The 26392-nt window shown below is 30.6% G+C and overlaps 2 protein-coding genes across 3 annotated transcripts in view; one reads left to right on the top strand and one right to left on the bottom strand.

Annotated features, from left to right (window-relative positions):
- The window catches only part of LOC143042287 (gem-associated protein 5-like), a 218892-nt gene that overhangs the window by 21317 nt on the left and 171183 nt on the right, over positions 1 to 26392 (top strand). The gene's annotated exons all lie outside the window — the stretch shown is intronic.
- Positions 7513 to 20842, bottom strand: LOC143042918 (uncharacterized). The gene is made up of 3 exons (XM_076215425.1): positions 20224 to 20842; positions 9237 to 9979; positions 7513 to 7569 (listed from the first exon to the last, which is right to left on the bottom strand). The coding sequence occupies exons 1-3, from the start codon at positions 20825 to 20827 to the stop codon at positions 7513 to 7515; spliced, it is 1404 nt and encodes a 467-aa protein (XP_076071540.1). The 5' UTR covers positions 20828 to 20842.

Here is a 26392-nt window from a genome sequence, read left to right as displayed (position 1 = left end):
GTAGACTCTGTTGTTATCCATTCGTTTGATGTGTTTGAGCTTTTGATTTTGCCATTTTATAAGGGATTTTCCTTTTTGAATTTTCCTCGGAGGTCAGTATTTTGTGTGATTTTACATTGGATAGTTGTCTCAATGGCAATCATACCACATGTCCCTTTATACACACAGTGTAACCTGTGTTATTCTGCAAACTGGGGGACCAGAAAAAAATGCACAGGGTGTTGGAATACTCAGGTATTTTTGCAAGGATAGCCATATTTTGGGCCTTTGAAAATGTGTCAGTTAAAGCAGGATGTTTGATAAGGCAGTCTACACTGTAGTACTGTTCATCCTTCTAAACTATTATTTTTTAATGAAATAGATGCAAATTCTATACACACTGTTTATTCATATTAACATTCAGCATTTAAGAGTTGCTATTACGAATAAAAGAGTCATTAATCATGTCAAAAAAATAAATCAATATGTCAATAAGTTGGTAGCTTGTGTGCACCTAATAGTAAAAATAATTAATTTGAAATAATCAATTGAATATTTTGCATGGTTGAGTCAAACTAAAAAAGGCTTCAAACCCTACTGGAACAGTCCCAAATGAAATGAGGCATTTAAAATGAGCTCTTTGTAGTACACAATTTATAGTTATAATATACCCTTAAAGGGGCACTAGCAGCCAAATTCATGTTCACAGCTCAAATTCTTATATTTTATTTATCCAAACTATCAAAAATCTCAAATAATCAATTTACAGGATATGGTCTCAACAAGATGTTGCTTCGTTTCATGTGAAATTTAGCCAAGACACCATCTAATTAACTATTGAGTTGACCTTCTATGACCATATAAGCGATGTAAACATGAACACAGATATAAATAGATTAAGCAACTCGTGCAATTGGATTTTTATAGGTTTGTTAAATTTTGTGTTATAGATTAAAAATTTATTTTTATCATCGTTTTTACCTTTATAAGAATGATTTTGTGTGGATCGAATCAGTTATACAAATTATTTACCTTTGTTTCACTTTTAATGTTGACATTCTTTTCCTTTAAATACCCGTACACGGACAATGCATGCTTTATTTCATCACTTTCTACAGGGTTAAATTGGAGTTGACATGAATATGGATTTAATGAGGTAGAATTATTCACTTGCAAGTGAATAATTCATTATCAATGTTTATTAGCTTTAATAATTTAACAAAATTGAACCATTTTAGCTGATAAAAGCAAATTAATATTTCACTTTTTCACTTTCATTAATGATTAAACCAAAAAAAAATCATACTTTTGTTTTTTTTTTTATATATCTCATAGCTAGTACCCCTTTAAGGAAATACAAAATAATATACATTATGTACAAATTAAACGCATCTTAATTGTGACCAAGTAGGCTGTCATATTACATAGGAAGTGAAAATTCTCAGTTAAAAAGTTTATGTTTAAAAGCCTTATTTGTAACTACACCAATACACTTGTGCTCAAGTGTTCTGTACTTTAGTCATGCAACTCTCAAGGGAAACTTGGGTCTTTCTTTTGGAAGATAAAAATCTCTTTGTATTTTTCTGTTTTTCCTTTTTCACTTTCTCCCGAAGATTTTTTTTAATTGTTCTGTCTGTAATAAAACACTGGAATTTTCATATATATATATGTCTTTTGTATTTTAAAATTTTCCTTTTTCTCTCTGTGATTTCTCTAAAAAATCAACTGGTTGTTTAAAAACCCTACTTGGTATTAATTAAAACTTCAATGTAGTAAAAGTGCATATAAGGCAAGAGAATTACTTCTAGCTATGAGAGTTCAATGATTAATGAAAGTAATATAGTGATATACTAATAAGACTCTAGCAGCCAATCTAGCTTAATTTTGTCAAAATGAAATAAAGAACATCACAATGAATTATTAACTTGCAAGTGAATAATTTGACCACATTGAACGTGTATTAATGTAGCATTTACTCAATATCTTTAATTGGGTTTTTCTAATAGAATTTTAGAACTCATCGGCAACGGGCGTGCCGGAGGTCAGTTGGCTTTAGGTTGCAATTGATTCATTGCAATAAATTATGAACAATTCAAATTTTGATATAGTGTATTACTAATGACAAAATTGAGGTCAAGTTCAATTTTCACTTTTGCTGTTCAGGAATTTATATGGTCCTTGATTGGAAAAAAGGCACTTTATATTGTTCCATGTAATTACTTAATTGAACAGTTCAACAAATGCTTTTTAACATGTAAGTATGTTGTTAACGATGACAAAATGAGATCAGTTTTGATATTGATAATTTTCACTTTGTCGTTCAGGAGTTATGGTCCGAGTACACAGTTATTTCGTAGTGCATTGCGCTTTCTCCATAATATTTTTACAGTGTGTTGTACTACTTTTGGGACAAATTATATCAAAATCATAGAAAACTTCATCAGCTCTAACTCAAAATATGGACAATTTTATGTGAAGGGGGTCTTGAAATCTTTTGACAGCTTCCGAAATGCTAATTTTTGACCTTTTTCAACTGGACCAAACCACTACTTTACATTATAATTCATGAATCAAATTTTTTTACAGTGTAATTTTATCCCCCTTCTTGCTACTTGAGGCATAAAACATAAATAGATAAATTTGGAAGGGGTATAAAAAAAAATGACAAGTACCACACTGTCCACACTAGGGACTATATTCGTGGACAACGAAAATCAAGGGACGATAACTGTGTACTCGGACCTTATGGTTCTTATTGATTAAGGGCACTAACTTTTAGAAATAATCCACCAATCATATTTCAAATTTGAATAGGGTGTTTATACTTATGGCCAAATTAATGTCTACTTCTATATTGACAATGTTTTAATATTGCATTCAGGTGTAATGGCCCATAAATAGATGTAATAAAAACCAAGCATGCTGTCATTTTGACAGACACTTGTTTGTGCAATGTGTTTGCTGATAGCTAGTCTGGTCCTTGACAAGGGACACATACATTGTTTTATGATAATATGCCTTATTACATTAGATACCTCAAAGTTTGAATTCTATGTTTCAGTGTAACACACATTATTTTAATTCTGTGCCAGTGTATCATAAGGATTCTAAAAACTCATTGACTAAACTGACTTTTACAAAAACATTACCGATTTAAAGATTTCTACCCCCTTAACAACATCTTAATTGTGACCTAGTAAGCTGTAAGATTACATAGGAAGTGAAAATTCTCAGTTATAAAAAGTTTATGTTAACGCCTTATTTGTAAATACATACTTGTGCTCAAGTATATTGTATTTCCTTGTCTTATATTGTTTTAGTCAGGAAACTCTCATTCGAAACTTTGAGTTGTTCTTTTGCAGATGAAAGTCTGTTTGTTATTTTCTTACTTGTTTATGGTTTTGTTTATTTTTTTCTTTCCTTGATTCTTGAGGTCTATTTGGTTTAAAATGAAATTTTCCTATTTTGTTTTGAAAATTTCCATACTTGTGCAATAATTTTTCTTACAATTTCACTGGTAATGAAACTGTAATTTAGCAATTAGCAAAATAACCCCAAGAACTGTTAGATAAAAGTTTCAGTGTAGTATATATTGAATTGTTTTATATATATATAATTTTATTTATAGTGCAACCTGATATAACATTTATTTTACATACATTGATACAAAGTCAATCAGCCAGCCTTCAAAGGCTTACGAAGCACTGTTATAAAAGTGGCTAATTAAGCTATACAGTTTATACACTTTAAAAATATTATGCTTCCTGTTTAAGGTGGAACTAACACTTTAACAAAAATTAATTTGGCTCGTTTAATTTTCTTAAAATTTTGACAATGTATTTACTTTGACCCTTTGACAAAAATATAAAAATTTCAAAAAATTTGAACCAACCATTTTATCAGAAAAATTACACTGGTTATATAGCAGTTTGACAAACACTCATTTTGATAATTGAGAAGCTTAATATGCCCTTAAGAACACAACGTCATTAAAACGTTCTGCTGATTTTACAGAGTTATCTCCCTGTAGTGTTAGCTACCACCTTAAAAAAACAATCAGTGTACAAGATTATAAGAAATTTGTATTTCATTGAACTTTTGAATTTCAATGTGGTTCATTTATATTCTAGAATCTTTGCAAAATAATATCCCAAGAATAATATTAAGTGCCAAGAATGATTAATTACATTAAAAAATAAAAGAAGTTGATAGAACATGTTGATTAAATGTCCTGTTTGATAAGGCCAAATAAAATAACATGTGTTTCCTATTACATCTTTGAAAATAATGAGTAGGGATTTTTTTATGCCCCACCTACGATAGTAGAGGGGCATTATGTTTTCTGGTCTGTGCGTTGGTCCGTCTGTACCTCCGTTTGTCTGTCCGCTTCAGGTTAAAGTTTTTGGTCAAGGTAGTTTTTGAAGAAGTTGAAGTCCAATCAACTTGAAACTTAGTACACTTGTTCCTCATGATATGATCTTTCTAATTTTAATGCCAAATTATAGTTTTGACCCCAATTTCATGGTTCACTGAACATAGAAAATGATAGTGCGAAGTTCAGGTTAAAGTTTTTGGTCAAGGTAGTTTTTGATGAAGTTAAAGTTACATCAACTTGAAACTTAGTACACATGTTCCCTATGATATGATCTTTCTAATTTTAATTCCAAATTAAAGTTTTGACCCCAATTTCACGGTCCACTGAACATAGAAAATGATAGTGCGAGTGGGGCATTCGTGTACTATGGACACATTCTTGTTTAACATTAAGTCAATGGGAGAGAATTCTGACTTTAAGAGTACTTATTGAAAAATGACCCAAAAATTAACGGTAGGCTATTTCTAAGCTTAAAACATAGGCTAGGTAGCTAAATAGAAAACACATAATTTTTTATTTGCCCTAAATGTCAATGACAGCAACTTGAAGACACATATAAAAATAAGTACATGGTTTTAACAAGAGACAGATGTCTTAACAAAATTTTCAAAATCCTATCAGTGGACAATGGAAAGGTTCTAGAAGGACAATAAAAATGTGTTCAGTCAAAGCACCTATAAGTACATACTGATAAGAACAAACGAAGAAATATACATTATGTACACAAAAAACATGAACAAGACAACAGTATAACGACAACAAAAACAGTAAATAAACAAAAAAATAATATACAAAATAAGATCAAATAAAATAATATGTGTGTTTCCTATGATATCTTTGAAAATAATATTGTAGGTAGGTAGGGAATTTTTTTAATTTTACAATTTTGTTCTACATTGAGTCTACGGAAGAGAAATTCTGACTTTAACAGTGCTTATTGAAAAATGACCAAACAAACTTTAAGGTAACATTAGGCTATTTCTAAGCTTAAAAAATAAGGTAGGTAGGGGAATAGAAAACACACATAATTTTTATTTAGCCTTAATATCAATGACAGCAACTTGAAGACACATATAAAAATGAGATACATAAAATACATGGTTTAAACAAGCAACAGATGTCTTAACAAAATGTTTTAAACCCTCTCAGTGGACAATGGAAAGGTTCTAGGAAGACAATACAAATCTGTTCAGTCAAAGTACCTAAGTACATAATGAGAAGAAAAAACAAAATAATATACATTATGTACACAAAAGAATATAGCGAAATAGGAAACACACATATTTTTTTTATTTTGCCTAATTAAAATGTTAAACAAGAATGTGTCCAAAGTACACGGATGCCCCACTCAATCATTTTCCATGTTCCATGGACCGTGAAATAGGGTAAAAATCTAATTTGGCATTAAAATTAGAAAGATCATATCATAGGGCACATGTATACTAAGTTTCAAGTTGATTGGACTTCAACTTCATCAAAAACTACCTTGACCAAAAACTTTAACCTGAAGCCAAAAACTTTAACCTGAAATTTGCACTATCATTTTCTATGTTCAGTGAACCGTAAAATTGGGGTCAAAACTCTAATTTGGCATTTAAATTAGAAAGATCATATCATAGGGCACATGTATACTAAGTTTCAAGTTGATTGGACTTCAACTTCATCAAAAACTACCTTGACCAAAAACTTTAACCTGAAGCCAAAAACTTCAACCTGAAATTTGCACTATCATTTTCTATGTTCAGTGAACCGTAAAATTGGGGTCAAAACTCTAATTTGGCATTTAAATTAGAAAGATCATATCATAGGGCACATGTATACTAAGTTTCAAGTTGATTGGACTTCAACTTCATCAAAAACTACCTTGACCAAAAACTTTAACCTGAAATTTGCACTATCATTTTCTATGTTCAGTGAACCGTAAAATTGGGGTCAAAACTCTAATTTGGCATTTAAATTAGAAAGATCATATCATAGGGCACATGTATACTAAGTTTCAAGTTGATTGGACTTCAACTTCATCAAAAACTACCTTGACCAAAAACTTTAACCTGAAGCGGGACAGACGGACGAACGAACGGACGAACGAACGAACAGACGGACGAACGGACGCACAGACCAGAAAACATAATGCCCCTCTACTATCGTAGGTGGGGCATAAAAATGATAAAACAGTGCAAACAAAACCATACTGTAAAAAAGAGTGAAAGTAGAATGGGTTGACTTTTTCTTGAATAGAATAAAATAGATTGTGAAATTAAGTCATGTTAGTAACCATCTGATTTAGATAATTTTATATATGAATAATTGTGAGTCCACAACTGACAAAGTCAAAGGGGACTTAAAGTTTGTTTCACTTAAAATTTTACCCTGGAATTAACATGACATATTTTTTGTATAGTTTGTGACTAAAGTTGTAAATTAGAGACCTAGGTGATGCCAATTTGGAGATGGTTGGAGCATGTAACAGTTTGATTATTTGTGTAAAGGTTTATACTTATGAAGGTAGAAGACTAGATATAATATGATATAGAACAATTACAAATAATTGATAAAAGATATAAAATGGTGAAATAACTGTCTTTCAAATCCCCCTTCCCTGCCATTAAATATAAAAGGTTTGTTTGGATGGTGACTTTCCAACAAGTAGGGGGTCAAGGGAAAATATGACTTATTAAATGATGATAAGTTTAACATTGTTGGAAATTCTTATTGAACACCTACATCCCAGTGTGTTTTTACGCTCCCTAAATGTACTTGAGGTCAAGTGTTTTTAACTATGCCATTTCCTTCTCATATTTTTGTAAGAAACTTGAAGTTAGTCTAGTGCAAAGATAGATCACTTTCCATTTGTTTTTCTACTTTTTATTATAAACATTTCAATTCTTTTAATTATACAATAGTCACTGAACAGTTTTCATATTTTGTATTTTGAAAATGTCCTTATTCTTTCAAATTCAACTGATAATACTTTTGACCAATTTCACTGGTTCTTTATAAGTCTTAATATCTGGCTAGCTTTACTGGACGTTCAGATACACAAGTCAATAACCAGCTTTATTATTCCTTTACAGATACTAGTCTCTGACCAACTGACCGCTGTCCATTCAGATTTACCAGTATTAGTCTCTTAATGGCTTTATTGGTCATCAGATGTTCTAGTATCTGACAAACTTGATTGGTCCTTCAGATGTTCTAGATGTAGTGCTGAAAGTCTGAAATATAGATTTAACTAGCAAATAAACTTCTAGGAAATCCCCCATTTGAAAGTAAACTTTTAGTAATAGTCTTGGATCCACATCTGATTCTCATTACTTTTTAGTCCATTTTAATCCATGAATTATGCATTGATAGCATCACTGATTTTATCCCAGAATATTGCATTTGCGATTTCATTGCTTTGATATTGAATATATGACTGTTTCTGAATATGTTCACACAATACTAGTGGTAAATCTTTTGATGACAGTTTCTCATAGAAGACCAGAAAAAGAATGTTTTTTCCACTCCTTGAATGAGTACTTTCCATTCTTGCCATGTTTAACTCAAACATACAAAAGTCAGATTCAAGAAAAGATCTGGAAATGATGCAGATTGTTTTCCGACTTGTTTGAATGGCTGTGACCATGTTGTTATTGATGTCATGACCCGGAATAAAATCTCTTTCGTGAATACACAGCTTCAAGTTTCTGTCTTCTTCAAGTTTTTTGATGCAGTGGTCTATAACAAAGATTCGATCTTCATCAGAATAACATATGAATGCATCGTAATTGTATTCACTAGAGTCTTCATCCTCATTCTCTTTAGAGATATATTTCATCCTAGCTGTATAATACATGTAGCGAAGTTTCCATCGTTGTTTATAGATGATAACTGCTGATAAAAGTACCATAGATGCTATCACTCCAAAAACAGTCAATATCACAAGAGTCGAAGTAGTAGTATTCTTTGTCTTTGGTTTCAGTTTAGAACAATCTTGCTCAAGAACAAGTATTACTTTTTCAAATGAATTGGCTTTTGATGTGGCTACATCTTTGTAAGTGCAATGATATTGAGAAAAGTTAATAAAATGTTGATGAATTTGCAACATCCACTTTAAAAATAGCACTGTGTTGCATGTGCATAGAAATGGGTTGTTATAAAGATCAATTTTTGTATTGTTGTTTTTTCTAATTAGTGTTTCAATATTTCTCATGAATTTTTCATTTAATACTTTGATATTGTTGTTTGTGAGATTCAAAATTTGTAATTTTTCTATGTGAGAAATATCAACACTAAACTTTGAAATATAATTATAACTCAAGTCAATGTGTTTTAGGTAAGGTTGACCCTTGAATATTTCTGTATTGAGCTTGTATATTTGATTATGGGACAGAGATATGTTTTCAAGTTTACTTGATTGTGTAATCAAATAACTATTGTTTACCAAGTAATTTCCGAGTCTGTTATGTTTTAAATCTAGTGTTACAACAGAAGGTAGATTTAAAGATATCCAAGTTAAACTATTCCTACTTAAATTTAGAAGTTGAAGACTTGATGATTCACTAATAACTGCTTGTGTAGTAGTACAATTTTGATTTAAACCCAAGTTATTTGTTAAATGTAATTGACGAATAGATGTGTAAATCAAACATTCATCTAATAAGTTCTGTACACAGAAGGGAAACATTTTATCTCCAAACAAAAAATTAAACATGAACAAATTTTGTATTATAAGAATTTCAGTTGATGAATTTGATACTTTTTGAATCAATTTTAAAATAGTATTTTGTATATTTGATAAAAAAGCATAAGGAATAAAATTTACATAATCAATTTGAAACAATTTTAACTTGTCAAGTGTTGACAATATACATGATATATAAGTATGAAAGCCAATTACTTTCGAATAAGGGATAATGTGTAATTGTGTTATGTTAGGTGTATATTGAAAGAAGTTATTGTAGTTTATTTTTTTGTATACATCAATGTTACTCTTTATATGTAAATGGAGTGAATGAAGGTGAAGAAGTTTACAAAAAAATTTTCCAAAGCTTTTAGTAGAATTTTGTTCTGATATATCATGTATATGTACATCCAGCTTCAAAATTTCAAGCTTTGTTAAATGTGCTATTGTATTTGGAAAAATAGATGTACGGTAAGCGTCATTGTTTTCAATTGAAAGTAGTTTCAGTGATTTCAATGGCTGAAAACTCATGATTGGAAATGCTATGGTATCATATTTGAGTTTGTTATCATTGAGCCTAAGTTGCTGCAGCTTCTCAAGTCCGTTAAACGCTCCATAACCTATAACTCTTATATTGTTGAAGGATAAATCCAGTACTCTAAGACTCCTCAGACTTCTAAACTGATTATATTCTATAAAAGTAATACTGTTGTGTTGCAAGTTAATAGAAAAGACGTTCGAATGTAATCGTGAACCATAAAATTGCATTATAATAAATTCTTTCTTTATGTTGTATGAACAATCAACATGGAGCTCTTCTTTTTCATAATTTTCTTTACACATGTGTGCCCGATTCTCCTTGGCATGTAAAAAGTAACTGCATAAAATAAATAAGATCAGTATAAAGTTGTAAAGTAGAGCGTGTTTTATCATGTTCTGCCAAGCTTTTTTGATGGAAAAAAATATAGAATACGATCAAGCTTATTCCATGATGGTCTAAAGTGTTGTTATTATAAAAAATGCAAGCATTTTATATTCATAATTTATAGGGGTCAATTTGCAACAGCATAGTGTATCGAACAAATGCAAAAAAATGAATATAGATTCCAATCACATAACCAATTCAAGTTCTTATTCTGTGTCAGAATTACAATTCAAATTCTGACCTGTATAAAGTGCGAATATTGTGTCCAGTTTTGGCCCAACTGTTCATGGTTGGACCTCTGCGATTGTATCCAGCTGGGCTCTGCAAAGCAATTTATTTCACAAATGAAATTATCAGTTTTTATAATACTGGGAAATAATTGTGATTAATTGCAACCAGTGTAATAAATGTTGTATTCATTCCATATACAAAAAATATATTTGAACCTCTATGAAATGAGGTAGAGGTCAGTTGAACCCTATCTGACTGACATGAAACCAAGCAAGGATACCATATACTAGCTATGATAACCAAATATTATAGTTATCCTTACTCATTATAAATGAGATATTTATATGACAAAATAAACTATATTGTTTTCTAACAATCACTGAATCAGAAAAAATGATGAGCAAAATCTAAAATAAGTCTACATAAATGGCCTCATGCCTCCAAAATTAAAAAAACATGTATGCTTTAGCCTAACTAGAGACTCCAAGGAATGACACAGGCTCCTTATATTTAGAGCATCTAGTTAATAAAAAAGCATACATAAATATTATGTAGGTAGGTAAGCTTAATCAAAGGTCAGGCCATATTAAAGTGTTGTGATGTACAATAGGAAAGTCTGCACTACAAATTTCATAAAAAAATTTATTTAGCACTAATATTAAGAGACCATAAAAGGAAAATATGATCCTCAGCATTAAAAAAAACCCAAACTTGTTTTATGGTGGAGGGGTTTGCCAATTATTCCTCTGGTTTCATGACTCTCAGGTGTTTGTAAACTTTCTCTGTGTTGTTCAACTCCGAAAAATAAATATATATGTTGTGTACAAATTTTAATGTTGGACAAATTGTAATTTGTTTAGATTTTTTTGTACAAGTTATCATTGTTTTATAAACTACTTAACACAAATGGATGATGCAAGTACACAGTCTTTTGTTTCTCATATTTACAAAAACATTTGAAGAAGACAAAAAAACTTTTTATGGATATGATTTTGGCAGAGGAGAAAAAATAAGATAAGAATTTAAACCATTCAAATATCCTCATTTCCAGTTGGATGACAAGGAGAATGCACTTATTATTAAGTTGAAGTATATACACTTAAATTTAAGATATTAATGAAGATAATTGAGATTTTGTCACCTGGTGCAAAAGGTGTGTGTAAAAAACTTATATCTTGTACAAAAACCATCAACAAACTATTATTTGTACAAACTTACACAACTTAAATATGATTAAATTTTTAGTTATAACATGAGGCATAAAATTTTAAAAGAAATCAGTTAATGCAGGTTCCTAATAAAATTGGTAAAGGGATTATTGTTCATTTTAATCTATTGAAGCTATATATATTTTTTTTTTATATATGTCACGATTTTATATTGATGAAAAGTTATTTGAATGTAAATGAGTAAACTTACTGTTAATTGAAGAATCAACAACAACAGAGATTAGGTAACTGCAAGTAGAAAGACGGTGATCTTATTTTTAACTCATGTTACAATGTATGTTATATAAGTGATTCAGGAAACATTGATAGGAAAGCCTAAAATATATTGAATGAATACAACTAGAAGTAAAGTGTTATCACAAAGATACATATGTTATATATAATTAACGCCCATTTTCTAAAGTTTTCTTATGATGATTAATATTTTAAGAACTTTTGATATCACCCTACTAAAGAAATATGAGTTTTTGTCAGTCTAGAGAAAGAGAAAGAATAATGTAATGAGGCTAATTTGTCATTAAAACAGCCATAAACAGTTTAAAAATGGTCTCTGAAACTCTAGGCTGTCACCCTTCCATGAAGCACCCTCTTGTTTAAAAAACTCAAGGTTGGTGGCTCACTCCAGGCTGTCTGGCTTCCTCCACCAATAATAACTGACCACCAAGTAACAGAACAATTTTGCTCAAAGGGGCATTAAAACCAATGAATCAATCTTGTTTGAAAATCTGTTGATAATCTGTAATTCCTAGATTATGTTTCACTAAAAAAATCACATTGACATATATATAGAAAAAGTTATGAAATAAGGGTGGAACTTTTATATTGAAAACTCAATTATAAACTTGATAGATATTTCAACTGTTTACAAAAAAAAATCATTTATAAATCATCTAAACTGCAGTTATTTATTTGTAAATTTTATTTTTACAGTTCATAAAATGTAAAAATTTGAAACGCAAATAATACAAAAAAGTATAATGTTGTGAAATTTTGTTGTGCATTATATGAAGATGTGCATGTTATATTTTTGTGAAATTAACCGCATTAGTTCGGAAATAACTGTGTTTGTAAGTATTTCCACTTGTTTGCAAAAGATAAGAATAAAGTGTAGTTTTAACAGTATGAACAAGTTCTAACTAAATAAAATGAAAAAAAATATTGCCCAATCTCAACATAAAAAAACTAAAAATCAAGTCATGTGCATACCCTTGAAGGCATGATGCAAAATTAAATGCATTACAGATGCTACATACTGTCCAACTTTGGTGTAAAACAATTGCAGATTTATTTTTTTTGATGCACCAATTTTTGTGGACTCAAAGGAAGAATAGTATATTCCGGAATAATTGGTTTGAAGGCTTTCAAAAATTTTGTATACAAGATAATAGGAAATTTTTATTTTGTTGTACGTTTGAATTTGTGGTTCACTTATTTCGCAAAATCCATAAAAATTAAAATCTATTGATTATATATTTAGTGCCAAAAATTTGTAATTCCATTAAATCACACGAAGTTGATAGGACATGTTGGGTAAATGTCTATGATAGCAACCTGAAAAAATCAGGTTAGCATATAGTTTTGAACAAGCACCAGCTGTCTTTACAATATGTGTCAAACTCTATCAATGGACAAAGGAAACATATATAAAAAGGAAAATAACAATAATACTGACTCCAAGGAAAATTCAAAGCAGAAAGTCCTCTATCAATTTATGTCAAAATCAAAAGCTCAAATACACCAAACTAATGGAAAATAACTGTCATATTCCTGACTTGAAAAAGGCATTTCCTTTTGTAGAAAATGGTGGACTAAACCTGGTTTTATAGCTTTCACTTGTATGACAGTCGCATAGAATTCAATTATATTGACAACAATATGTGAGCTTATTTATGTAAAGGTTAAAACTTTAGAAGGTAGAAGCCCTAGATATAAAATAATATTTAATAATAATAATTATATGATAAAATACATGAAGTCATTATAATGTATCAGCATTCTATGCATATTTTAAACAAAATCCTTCTAATGTCGGACATTCAGTCAATGAAATTGTTTTATTATCTAATGGCTATCTTGTTTCACTTTTCTATGTTGACATTCTTTTGTTTTTTTTAAATAACTAAATATAGTAAGCACATACTTAATTAAGGATTAAATTAAAGGTTGCGTGAATACTGATTCAAATGAACTTTGATTTTTTTACTTGCAAGTCAACTACAAGTCAACAATACATTTGCAAGGTTTCTTTAGCCTAATTTGACAAGTCTAACAGTTGATAGCAATATATATTTCAATATTCTGCTTTAATAAAAAAATAAATGATATTTAACAGTATTTTTTTTAATTTTAGCTAACACCCCTTTAAGAGTAAACAATTTTTTGATAATGAAAATTTTGTTTTGTTTTACTGTTAATTCAGAAATTATTGCGTGGCACATTTAATATTGTGATTTTGTCATTTAAGACTAAACAGCGATTTTATTTTTTGCTAAATTGAGAAAAATTCTGTTTAATTCATATATAAAGATTTTCAAAATTTGAGTTCAAATTATTGCGATTATAACCCTGTCTCAATTTTCGCAATAATAAATACATCGCAATAATATCTGAATTTACAGTAATTTAATTGCCAAAATTTCATTAATGATTAAAATAATTTAATAGATGTGGGGGTTAATGTCAGTGAGACAGCAACCTGGTGACAATAATCAGGTTAAAACATGGTTATCAACAAGAAACAGATGTCTTTACAATTTTTGTCAAACTTTATTAGTGAACAAAAAAATGAGTACACAAAACATATACAACAAGAATGTGTCCATAGTGCACGGATGCCCCAATTGGTCTATCACTATCTATGTTCAGTTCAGTGAACTTTGAAATTGTAGTGAAAACTTTCAATTTTGCATTAAAATTAGAAAGGATCATATCTTAGGGAACATGTGTACTAAGTTTCAAGTTGATAGGACTTCAACTTCATAAACAAATACCTTGTCCCAAAAATTTAACTAAAAAATTTAACCTGGAGTTGGACAGACAGACGGTACAAAAGACAGACAAACTAACAAACAGAGGAAGGATGCAGTCCAGAAAACATGATGCTTTTATTAACTTATGATGTTTAGATATTTATTTGGTTCTTTATTAATTGGCACTTCCATTTAAATATATCTGAAAATAGGACATTGCAAATATGTGTAGATGCTATAATTTTTTTGTACATTGAATATGTAAGAGAAATTTGAAATGCCTATACAGCTGGTTACTCTATTTTAAGTGCCTTTTCTGGGTACCATGTATGTTTCAGTCTAACATTCATTGTTTTAATTCTGTGTGAATGTATTTTAGGAATTCTAAAGACTCATTGACTAAACTGACTAACAAAAATATTTCCAATTTAAAGATTATTACCCCTTTAAACAACATCTTAACTGTGACCCAGTGAGCTGTCAGATAACATAGAAAGTGAAAACTCTCAGTAATAAAAAGTTTATGATAATGCCTTATATGTAAATACATACTTGTGCTCAAGTATATTGTATTTCCTTGTCTTATATTGTTTTAGTCAGGAAACTCTCACAGGAAACTTGAGTCTTTTGTGTGCAGATGACAGTCTCTTTGTTATGTTCTTACTTGTGTATGGTTTTGTTTATTTCTTTCTTTCGTTGATTCTTGAGGTCTATTTGGTTTAAAATGAAATTTTCCTATTTTGTTTTGAAAATTTCCATACTTGAGCAATAATTTTTCTTACAATTTCACTGGTAATGAAACTGTAATTTAGCAATTAGATAATTAACCCCAAAAACTGTTAGATAAAAGTTTCAATGTAGTATATATTGAATTGTTTTATATATATATAATTTTATTTATAGTGCAACCTGATATAACATTTATTTTACATACATTGATACAAAGTCAATCAGCCAGCCTTCAAAGGCTTACGAAGCACTGTTATAAAAGTGGCTAATAAAGCTATACAGTTTATACACTTTAAAAACATTATGCTTCCTGTTTAAGGTGGTACCTAACACTTTAACAAAAATTAATTTGGCTGGTTTAATTTTCTTAAAATTTTGACAAAGTATTTACTTTGACCCTTTGACAAAAATATAAAAATTTCAAAAAATTTGAACCAACCATTTTATCAGAAAAATTACACTGGTTATATAGCAGTTTGACAAACACTCATTTTGATCATTGAGAAGCTTAATATGCCCTTAAGAACACAACGTCATTAAAACGTTCTACTGATTTTACAGAGTTATCTCCCTGTAGTGTTAGGTACCACCTTCAAAAAACAATTAGTGTACAAGATTATAAGAAACTTGTATTTCATTGAACTTTTGAATTTCAATGTGGTTCATTTAAATTCTAGAATCTTTGCAAAATAATATCCCAAGAATAATATTAAGTGCCAAGAATGATTAATTACATTAAAAAATAAAAGAAGTTGATAGAACATGTTGATTAAATGTCCTGTTTGATAAGGCCAAATAAAATAACATATGATGTTTCCTATTACATCTTTGAAAATAATAAGTAGGGATTTTTTTATGCCCCACCTACGATAGTAGAGGGGCATTAGGTTTTCTGGTCTGTGCGTTGGTCCGTCTGTGCCTCTGTTTGTCCGTCCGCTTCAGGTTAAAGTTTTTGGTCAAGGTAGTTTTTGAAGAAAATGAAGTCCAATCAACTTGAAACTTAGTACACTTGTTCCTTATGATATGATCTTTCTAATTTTAATGCCAAATTATAGTTTTGACCCCAATTTCATGGTCCACTGAACATAGAAAATGATAGTGCGAAGTTCAGGTTAAAGTTTTTGGTCAAGGTAGTTTTTGATGAAGTTAAAGTTACATCAACTTGAAACTTAGTACACATGTTCCCTATGATATGATCTTTCTAATTTTAATTCCAAATTAAAGTTTTGACCCCAATTTCACGGTCCACTGAACATAGAAAATGATAGTGCGAGTGGGGCATTCGTGTACTATGGACACATTCTTGTTTAACATTAAGTCAATGGAAGAGAATTCTGACTTTAAGAGTACTTATTGAAAAATGACCCAAAAATTAACGGTAGGCAATTTCTAAGCTTAAAACATAGGCTAGGTAGCTAAATAGAAAACACATTATTTTTTATTTGCCCTAAATGTCAATGACAGCAACTTGAAGACACATATAAAAATAAGTACATGGTTTTAACAAGAAACAGATGTCTTAACAAAATTTTCAAAATCCTATCAGTGGACAATGGAAAGGTTCTAGAAGGACAATAAAAATGTGTTCAGTCAAAGCACCTATAAGTACATACTGATAAGAACAAACGAAGAAATATACATTATGTACACAAAAAACATGAACAAGACAACAGTATAACGACAACAAAAACAGTAAATAAACAAAAAAAATAATATACAAAATAAGATCAAATAAAATAATATGTGTGTTTCCTATGATATCTTTGAAAATAATATTGTAGGTAGGTGGGGAATTTTTTTAATTTTACAATTTTGTTCTACATTGAGTCTACGGAAGAGAAATTCTGACTTTAACAGTGCTTATTGAAAAATAACCAAACAAACTTTAAGGTAACATTAGGCTATTTCTAAGCTTAAAAAATAGGGTAGGTAGGGGAATAGAAAACACAAATAACATAATTTTTATTTAGCCTTAATATCAATGACAGCAACTTGAAGACACATATAAAAATGAGATACATAAAATACATGGTTTAAACAAGCAACAGATGTCTTAACAAAATGGTTTAAACCCTCTCAGTGGAAAATGGAAAGGTTCTAGGAAGACAATAAAAATCTGTTCAGTCAAAGTACCTAAGTACATAATGAGAAGAAAAAACAAAATAATATACATTATGTACACAAAAGAATATAGCGAAATAGGAAACACACATATTTTTTTTATTTTGCCCAATTAAAATGTTGAAAAATGATAAAACAGTGCAAACAAAACCATACTGTAAAAAAGGGTGAAAGTAGAATGGGTTGACTTTTTCTTGAATAGAATAAAATAGATTGTGAAATTAAGTCATGTTAGTAACCATCTGATTTAGATAATTTTATATATGAATAATTGTGAGTCCACAACTGACAAAGTCAAAGGGGACTTAAAGTTTGTTTCACTTAAAATTTTACCCTGGAATTAACATGACATATTTTTTGTATAGTTTGTGACTAAAGTTGTAAATTAGAGACCTAGGTGATGCCAATTTGGAGATGGTTGCAGCATGTTACAGTTTGATTATTTGTGTAAAGGTTTATACTGATGAAGGTAGAAGACTAGATATAATATGATATAGAACAATTAAAAATAAGTGATAAAAGATATAAAATGGTGAAATAACTGTCTTTCAAATCCCCCTTCCCTGCCATTAAATATAAAAGGTTTGTTTGGATGGTGACTTTCCAACAAGTAGGGGGTCAAGGGAAAATATGACTTATTAAATGATGATAAGTTTAACATTGTTGGAAATTCTTATTGAACACCTACATCCCAGTGTGTTTTTACGCTCCCTAAATGTACTTGAGGTCAAGTGTTTTTAACTATGCCATTTCCTTCTCATATTTTTATAAGAAACTTGAAGTTAGTCTAGTGCAAAGATAGATCACTTTCCATTTGTTTTTCTACTTTTTATTATAAACATTTCAATTCTTTTAGTTATACATATCACTGAACAGTTTTCATATTTTGTATTTTGAAAATGTCCTTATTCTTTCAAATTCAACTGATAATACTTTTGACCAATTTCACTGGTTCTTTATAAGTCTTAGTCTCTGGCTAGCTTTACTGGACGTTCAGATACACAAGTCTATAACCAGCTTTATTATTCCTTTACAGATACTAGTCTCTGACCAACTGACCGCTGTCCATTCAGATTTACCAGTATTAGTCTCTTAATGGCTTCATTGGTCATCAGATGTTCTAGTATCTGACAAACTTGATTGGTCCTTCAGATGTTCTAGATGTAGTGCTGAAAGTCTGAAATATAGATTTAACTAGCAAATAAACTTCTAGGAAATCCCCCATTTGAAAGTAAACTGTTAGTAATAGTCTTGGATCCACAACTGATTCTCTTTATTTTTTAGTCCATTTTAATCCATGAATTATGCATTGATAGCATCACTGATTTTATCCCAGAAAATTGCAATGCCCATTTCATTGCTTGGATATTGAATATATGACTGTTTCTGAATATGTTCACACAATACTAGTGGTAAATCTTTTGATGACAGTTTCTCATAGAAGACCAGAAAAAGAATGTTTTTTCCATTCCTTGAATGAGTGCTTTCCATTCTTGCCATGTTGAACTCAAACATACAAAAGTCTGATTCAAGAAAAGATCTGGAAATGATGCAGATTGTTTTCCGACTTGTTTGGATGGCTGTGACCATATTGTTATTGATGTCATGACCTGGAATGAAATCTCTTTCGTGAATACAAAGCTTCAAGTTTCTGTCTTCTTCAAGTTTTTTGATGCAGTGGTCTATAACAAAGATTCGATCTTCATCAGAATAAGAAATGAATGCATCATAAATGTATTCACTGGAGTTTTCCTCCTCATTCTCTTTAGAAATATATTTCTTCCTAGCTGTATAGTACATGTAGCGAAGTTTCCATCTTTGTTTATAGATAACTACAGCTGAGGAAAGTAGCATAGCTGTTATAATGCAAAAAACAGTCAATGACGCACTTAAAGTCAAAGTAGTAGTATTCTTTGTCTTTGGTTTGAGTTTAAAACAGTCTTGCACAAGATAAGGTATTACTTTATCAAATGAATTAGCTTTTGATCTGGTTCCATTTTCATAAGTGCATTGATATTGAGAAAAATTGATAAAATGTTGACGAATTTGCCACATCAGCTTTAATGATGGAACTGTGTAGCATGTACATAGAAGTGGGTTGTTACGAAGATCAATTTTTGTATTGTTTTTTTTTTTAAGTGTAACAATTTTTTTCATGAATTTTTCATTTAAAAATTTGATATTGTTGTATGTGAGATTTAAGATGTGTAATTTTTCTAAATGAGAAGGATTAAAACTGATATCTGATAGAAAATTAAAACTTAAGTCAATATGTTTTAGATAAGGCTGACCTTTAAATATTTCTGTATTTAGCTGATATATTAGATTATGTGACAGAGATATGTTTTCAAGTTTACTTGATTGTGTTATCGAATAACTATTGTCTACCAAATAGTTTCCCAGTCTGTTATGTACTAGATATAGTGATACAACAGAAGAAAGATTTAAAGCTATCCAAGTTAAATTATTCATTGTCAGGTTAACAATTTGAAGGCTTGGTGGTGCATTAATAACTGCTTGTGTAGGAGTACAATTTTGGTTTAAACCAAAGATATTTGATAAATGTAGTTGACGAATAGATGTTCTGTTCAAAATATTATTGAACAATTTCCAGACACACTGTCCAGTACATGCAGTAAGGTTCTTATATAGATAGCAAAAATTACCTATGGGGGTGGGATAATTTATGTTGTCATATTGCAAGACATTTTGTATTATAAGAACTTCAGTTGGTGTATATGACAAAGCTGAAATCAAACTAATAATATGTCTTCTTGCTATTGGTAAACTTTTAACAACTATATCACTATAATCTATTTGTACAAATTTTAACTTATTAAGTTTTGACAGTGCAAAATCATCAATATGAGTGAATACACAACCATAGAGGTATAAATGTGTTAAATTAGGTGTACATTTAAAGAAGGACTTTCTTAATTTTAGAAGATAATAGGTAATTGGTAAAAAATTTAAAAGATATAATTTTTGCATTTCAATACCTCGAAAATATAAAAATAATGAATTAAGGTGAAGAAAATTACAATATCGCTTATGTAAAGCTAGAAGTCTATAAGTTTTTGAATCTATACCAATATCCATCTGTAAAACCTCTAGATTTGTTAAATGTGCTATTTGTTTTAGTGGATAATTAGTAAACCCATTGTTTTGAACTGAAAGTTGTTTGAGTGATTTCAGTGGCAGTAAACAACTGATTGGAAATACTGTGACATCATATCCCAGCTTGTTATTGTTAAGTCTAAGTTGTTGCAGCATCATCAGTCCATGAAATGAAACATTGTTTATTGACTTGAGATAGTTGAAGGATAAATCAAGTACTTTCAGATTGCCCATATTTCTTAAATGATAACTTGTCAAGTCAACAATTTTGTTGTGTTGTAAGTTGAGATAAACAATGTTTGTTGGTAAATCTGGAATAGTAATCAAATTCTTATTTGAACAGTCATAATATAGCTCTCCTTTGTTATAATATTTTGTACATCGTAATTCCAGTTGTGCCCTCTTCATGAACATGCTGATAAGAGATTGGTAACTGCTAGACACAATTAGCAGAAGTAAAAAGCTGTAAAATAGAGTTTGTTCCATGATGTTTTACCAAGCTGTTATCTGTAAGAGACATAAATTTAAGGTAATATAATGGTCTGGAGAGCAACTAACATAAGAATACAAGCATTTTAAAATTCATAAATTAAAATTCTTCTAGTTGTTAAAGTACCTTGAAAACCATAATTGAAAGAGAATTTGATCATGACTTGACAAAAATGTTTAGAATGTCAAAATCTTTTAAAATATCTTAATTGATATGGAATATACAATTGTCTTTGGTAAAATCATTAATTTATACCCTCACATATTTTATCAACACTTTGGCTGATGACACTTACCAGATCGGTAATAAATTGCAAATCTTTATACCTAAAAGCTACATTTTGTAAGTACACCATTTTTTTCACAGAATTAAGTTTGATCATAATACATTTTTGAGCTTGCAGGGGCCCTTCGTGAGCTTATGCCATCACTTGGCGTCCCACATCCTTCATAGTCTATCATTGTTGTCTGTTTGTCAGTTTAAACTATTCAAAAAATCTTCTCTGAAACTACTGGGCCAATTTCTCCAAACTTTAACTAAATGTTCCTCAAGGTATCTAGTTTAAAAATGTATCCGAAGTTTTGATCAATCGACAAACATGGCCATTTTTGTCATCACTGGTCATCAGATTTACTGTACTAGTCATTGACCAACTTCACTGGTCATCAGATTTACTGTACTCGTCATTGACCAACTTCACTGGTCATCAGATTTACTGTACTCGTCATTGACCAACTTCACTGGTCATCAGATTTACTGTACTCGTCATTGACCAACTTCACTGGTCATCAGGATTTACTGTACTCGTCATTGACCAACTTCACTGGTCATCAGATTTACTGTACTAGTCATTGACCAACTTCACTGGTCATCAGATAATATGATTGGACAAAAATGTTAAGAATATTTTTTATAACTACTATTAAAATTAAAAACCAATTCTTCAGAGAACAATTGAAGGTCTTTCCACCTCGATAATTAGAATGAAATTGAGAAAAAGATGTTAGAAAGGGTCACTCCTTGTTGATGTAATTTGGTACCTCAACTGATATAGAAAAATAAGATTAATAAGTATATGCAGAAGACTTAATTGTTTTATAATGAACAAAAACAAATTTAAAGCAAAGGTCAAAATCTAGAACGTCAAGTTGACCTTTGACCTTGACCTCAATTTCAAGGTCATAGGTCAGTGATCTCAAATCAAAAGACCCCAGGTCAATCACTTGTATGGTTGAAAAGAAATATCGATTTCAAAGACAAAAGGGGAGAAAACTCATAAAAGGGTTGACCAAAACACTTCGACTTAAATGGGTTGAAGTTGCCCCTTGTTGTAAACAATAATTTGGCAAACACATCGTATCATTAACTGTTACATTTTCTTTTGAATAACGATAACAAGCAAAAATCAAAATTTATAACATGACCTTGACCTTTGACCTTGACCTCAATTTGAAGGTCATGGGTCAGTGAACTTAAATTAGAAGGTCCGAGGTCAATCACTTGTATGGTTGTGGAGAAATAATGATTTCAAATACATAAGGGGAGAAAACTCCTATAAGGGTTAACCAAAACACTTCGACTGATTAAATTGAAGTTGCGCCTTATTGTAAACAGTGATTTTGCAAACATATCATATCATTAACTGTTACAGTTTCTTTTGAATAACGATAACAAGCAAAATTCAAAATTTATAACATGACCTTGACCTTTAACCTTGACCTCAATTTTCTTTATTTGGACCAAGGACTTCATATCAAAAGACTGTAGGCCTCTACAACTTATACTGTATGAATTAACCCCGGCAACATATCGTTTATTTTAAATTTTCAAAGGGAAATAACTCCCATAAGATGTCTTCTGATTCCCTCAGTCAAAGTAAAACAAATCATTCTTAAGAGTAGACGAACAATTTGGTGAAAACAGTTTGTAAAAATCTTATACGGTTTTAGAGATATAGCGATAACAAGAAAAAGGGGACACGGGGAGATAACTCCTATAAGAATAAGTGTTTGGTCACACAGGGTGAGTTTTGAAACCTCCATTACTGAACAACATCGTTGGCCAAACATCCATTAGATATGTTGTAAAACAAAAAAGCATCTCAGACGGCAGAAGAAAAAAAAAAAAAAAATAATCAGAAGAAAAACAAAAGGTCTTTCCACGAAAAGTGGAAAGACCTAATTACCAGATGAGTCTTCCTTTAAAGGGAAACTTTGCAAAAAAATTAAAAATTTATATTATGTTCATTATGAATAAAAAAGCACAAATTCATTAATGATAAAGTTTTATTCCCCTAGATAAGAGATCAGCATCAATTTTAAATTGAGATTTTCAATTCTCTACTTGCCGTCAAGATTCCCGATTAAAAAACCATGGAATATCTATGAACCACAAAGTTTCAAAACAAGCCAGGACTAACGTAGTCGTGATTCAGTGTCATAAATCATGTGCCATGGGTACGGTTGTTTAACCTCTTGAGTGCCAGGAATGTTTGTGCAATCACAGTTTCCCGGATAAAAAAAAGTATTATACAAAACATGTTTGTATATATACTACCTATTGGCAAACTTTTTAAACCAACTTAATACAAGTTTAAGAGTCGAAAAGTCAGACTTCTTAAATATCATGACTATGGACTGTCGTTTTTTAAATTGTTATTTTTTTACTTAGTTTGTGAAACAAGTAAATTTATAGAATTACTTTGATGGATGTATGGATTCTCTCAAAGTTTAAAGTCATAATTAACGAGCAGGGTTCCGTGTAAAATTGTTTTTTTCAAAAAATGGCTAAAGGCATTATTGCCAGAGGTATTGTGAGGTGACACGTCCAGGTATTCAAGCGATTTCCTGTCAGGCTAAATAAAACTTTAAATAAAGGAGTAGGGGCTTTAATGGCCTAAAATGGCCCCAGATTTACAAGATTATAAAAATTCTAACAGAGCAGATTTTTCTCCATAAATTATTAGAATATGAGTAAATGATTTAAAAAAAATGTTTTTATTTAACTAAAAAAGGTTCAATGATGTCACAATGGTAGGTGCAAATGACGTCATAATTGGGAAAATAAGCAAAAATACCGAAAATTTGATGGTTTTTCTAAATTTTGACCACCGCACCATGCTTGCACCAATTAGAAATTTTAACATTTTGACAAGTTCATACATATCAAACTTCGGATAAAAAATCTTTTTGGTGCAAGGTTGGTGCGATAGTTTATTTTATATTTTTCATAGCCAAGCGGAGCAATAAAAAGCTGAAATTTGCCGTCCAACTTGGACCTTTTCATCTGACAAAGTTTAGTTTATGCATTCTTATACCTATAGAAACTTTTTTTTTTTGGTTTATGAATGTAAAGTGTATTCCTAATTATCTTTCCGTTAGTTTATCTAGTTAGATTTCTTTAAAAAATCTGACAGCTATAAACTTCATGTGCAAGGGAGTCAATACCAACTTTGAGGACAATTTTTTTAATTATGAAATTTTAGATAGACCTTCAATATAACAAAATCTGTACATTTCTGATGTTTTTGCTAATTATAAATTCAAAATTTGTTGTTTGAATGGGGAAATCTTCTCTCTCTGGTATTAGGGTCAGATCCATGATTTATGTAACGAAAAGTGGGGGGGGGGGGGGGGGGGGGGGGTATTTTTCTTAAGTTTCCATAATTGGCGAGAAACACAAGATTTATTTCAAAAATGAAACTACCTACATTGGATGTGTCTTTGTGGGTAATGTGCATAGAAGAGAACAAGTTCTATAAAATTTGAAACGGCATAAGGTAGACTTTCCATATATCTGTATAAACATGTATATATAGATTCTTACATTGGTACCAGTGGATTATCGGATTTATCCAATCGAGATAGTTAAATTATCAATTTTAAAGTCCGAGCCGCCTCGGCGAGGACTTTAAAATTTATAATTTAACTATCGAGATTGGATAAATCCGATAATCCACGAGTAACTATGTAAGAATCTGTTTCTCTAATGATTAAAAACATTTTTCTTGTTTTGTTAATCGAAAACCCCCTTCGGGTGCCTTTCACATTGCACGAAGTTGTCAATTTCATTAACACCTGTTATAGCATATTTTGAATCATCCAGTTAGCTAAAAAGGTCATGACCTTTAAAATCATCCAATGATCTGTTGAGATCACAGTTAACCACACGTTGATTAAATTTTTTTATACAATGGGTTCGGAAAGGGATAAATTTCGATAGAATTAGAGAAATATTATTAGTATGCCTGAGCCTGTGACAACTCTACAACAGATTTATTCATTGGATCACCAGCAGTGATGCTGATACATGGCTATGTACATTATGTATATACAACTCGTCTAAACATCAACCCAACAATGTAAGATCTGTAAATTTGCAAATGTATATATATATACTGACCGACTTTAGAAACGCAACACTAAATTATTTTTGTGTTATTTTTGAATGAATGTGTCACTGTCAAAAGCAATGACTGCATGTTGCAAACGCCAAAATAATTGTTAGAAAGGTCAACAAATTCTGTCCGACATGTTTTGGGTTCTGTTTTACACCTTCTGGTTTTGCATTTGTTCAACCCATTAATTGGTTTTGGCAATTATGCGGTTGGAACTTGAGGGCATTTAAGGTTTTCCTTCAGTTGATTCTTTGGCAATTCAGTTGATGGGAAACATTTATGGCATGAATCTGTACTCAATGGCACTCGGTAATTTGATTAGCAGTTGACGTTGCGGCCGTTAACATGTTTGGCAAATGACGTTGCGTAATCAAATTCTGTTGACGTTTCATTGTCTCTAAACGTTTATCTGTTCATTGATGGCCAGCAACAAATCTTGTCTACTTGTATCGTTGTCGGAAGGACAGTAAGACAAGTTTCTGTAGCCATTCAGTGTGGTTGCAGCACGTTTATGTTTTAATGTTTGCAGTATTCTTAAGGGGCTATTCAGTTTTTTGTTTCTCAGTCTTGGCAAAATAGAGATGCAACATTTTTAAAGTGAGGCAAAGGATTGAAAGAACTGTTTCACAAAGCAAAACAACTGAAACAATCTTTCATGGGTCCAAAATTTCGCTTTAAGAAATTCGTGCGACTTCAAAAACTCGGTATGCTCAATAACCACAGGTAAGTTAGATTTTGATTTTTAACACGAAGAAAGAAGTATGATAAGCATGCAAAGTAGTTGTAAGAAAATCAAACAAGATTTGGTAAGAAAAATTAACAAAATGAGTGTTGCGTTTCTAATGCCGTTCAGTATATATGGATAATTGACCTTTCCATGCATAGAAACAAGAGCCTAAAGTCTGTAAGCATACCACATGTCTGTTACCTTTTTAAAGGTTATGTTTTGAATAGTTTTATAATCATGCGTAAAAATGCAGTGTAAATTTTAAAATGTGACCCGGCTTTGTTGTTAAGCCCCATTTGTGGGCATTATGTTTTCTGGTGTATGCGTCTGTTCGTATGTGCGTATTTCAGTCTGTTCGTCCGATTGTCCCTGTGTCTCGCTTCAGGTTTAAGTGTTTGGTCAAGGTAGTTGAATCTGACATCAGACTCAAACTTTTTT

This window comes from Mytilus galloprovincialis, chromosome 8, assembly GCF_965363235.1.
Source record: "Mytilus galloprovincialis chromosome 8, xbMytGall1.hap1.1, whole genome shotgun sequence".
NCBI lineage: Eukaryota > Metazoa > Mollusca > Bivalvia > Mytilida > Mytilidae > Mytilus > Mytilus galloprovincialis.
Note: the sequence above shows the minus strand (reverse complement) of the source record. Positions and strands in the feature narration are given on the sequence as shown.

Coding starts and splice junctions, on each gene's coding strand:
- LOC143042918 (XM_076215425.1), bottom strand. CDS start 20,827: ATGGAACAAACTCTATTTTACAGCTTTTTACTTCTGCTAATTGTGTCT. Junction 9,980..20,223: donor ATTATTTTTATATTTTCGAG/GTATTGAAATGC, acceptor ATTCTATATTTT/TTTCCATCAAAAAAGCTTGG. Junction 7,570..9,236: donor ACATTATCCCTTATTCGAAA/GTAATTGGCTTT, acceptor TCTATATTTCAG/ACTTTCAGCACTACATCTAG.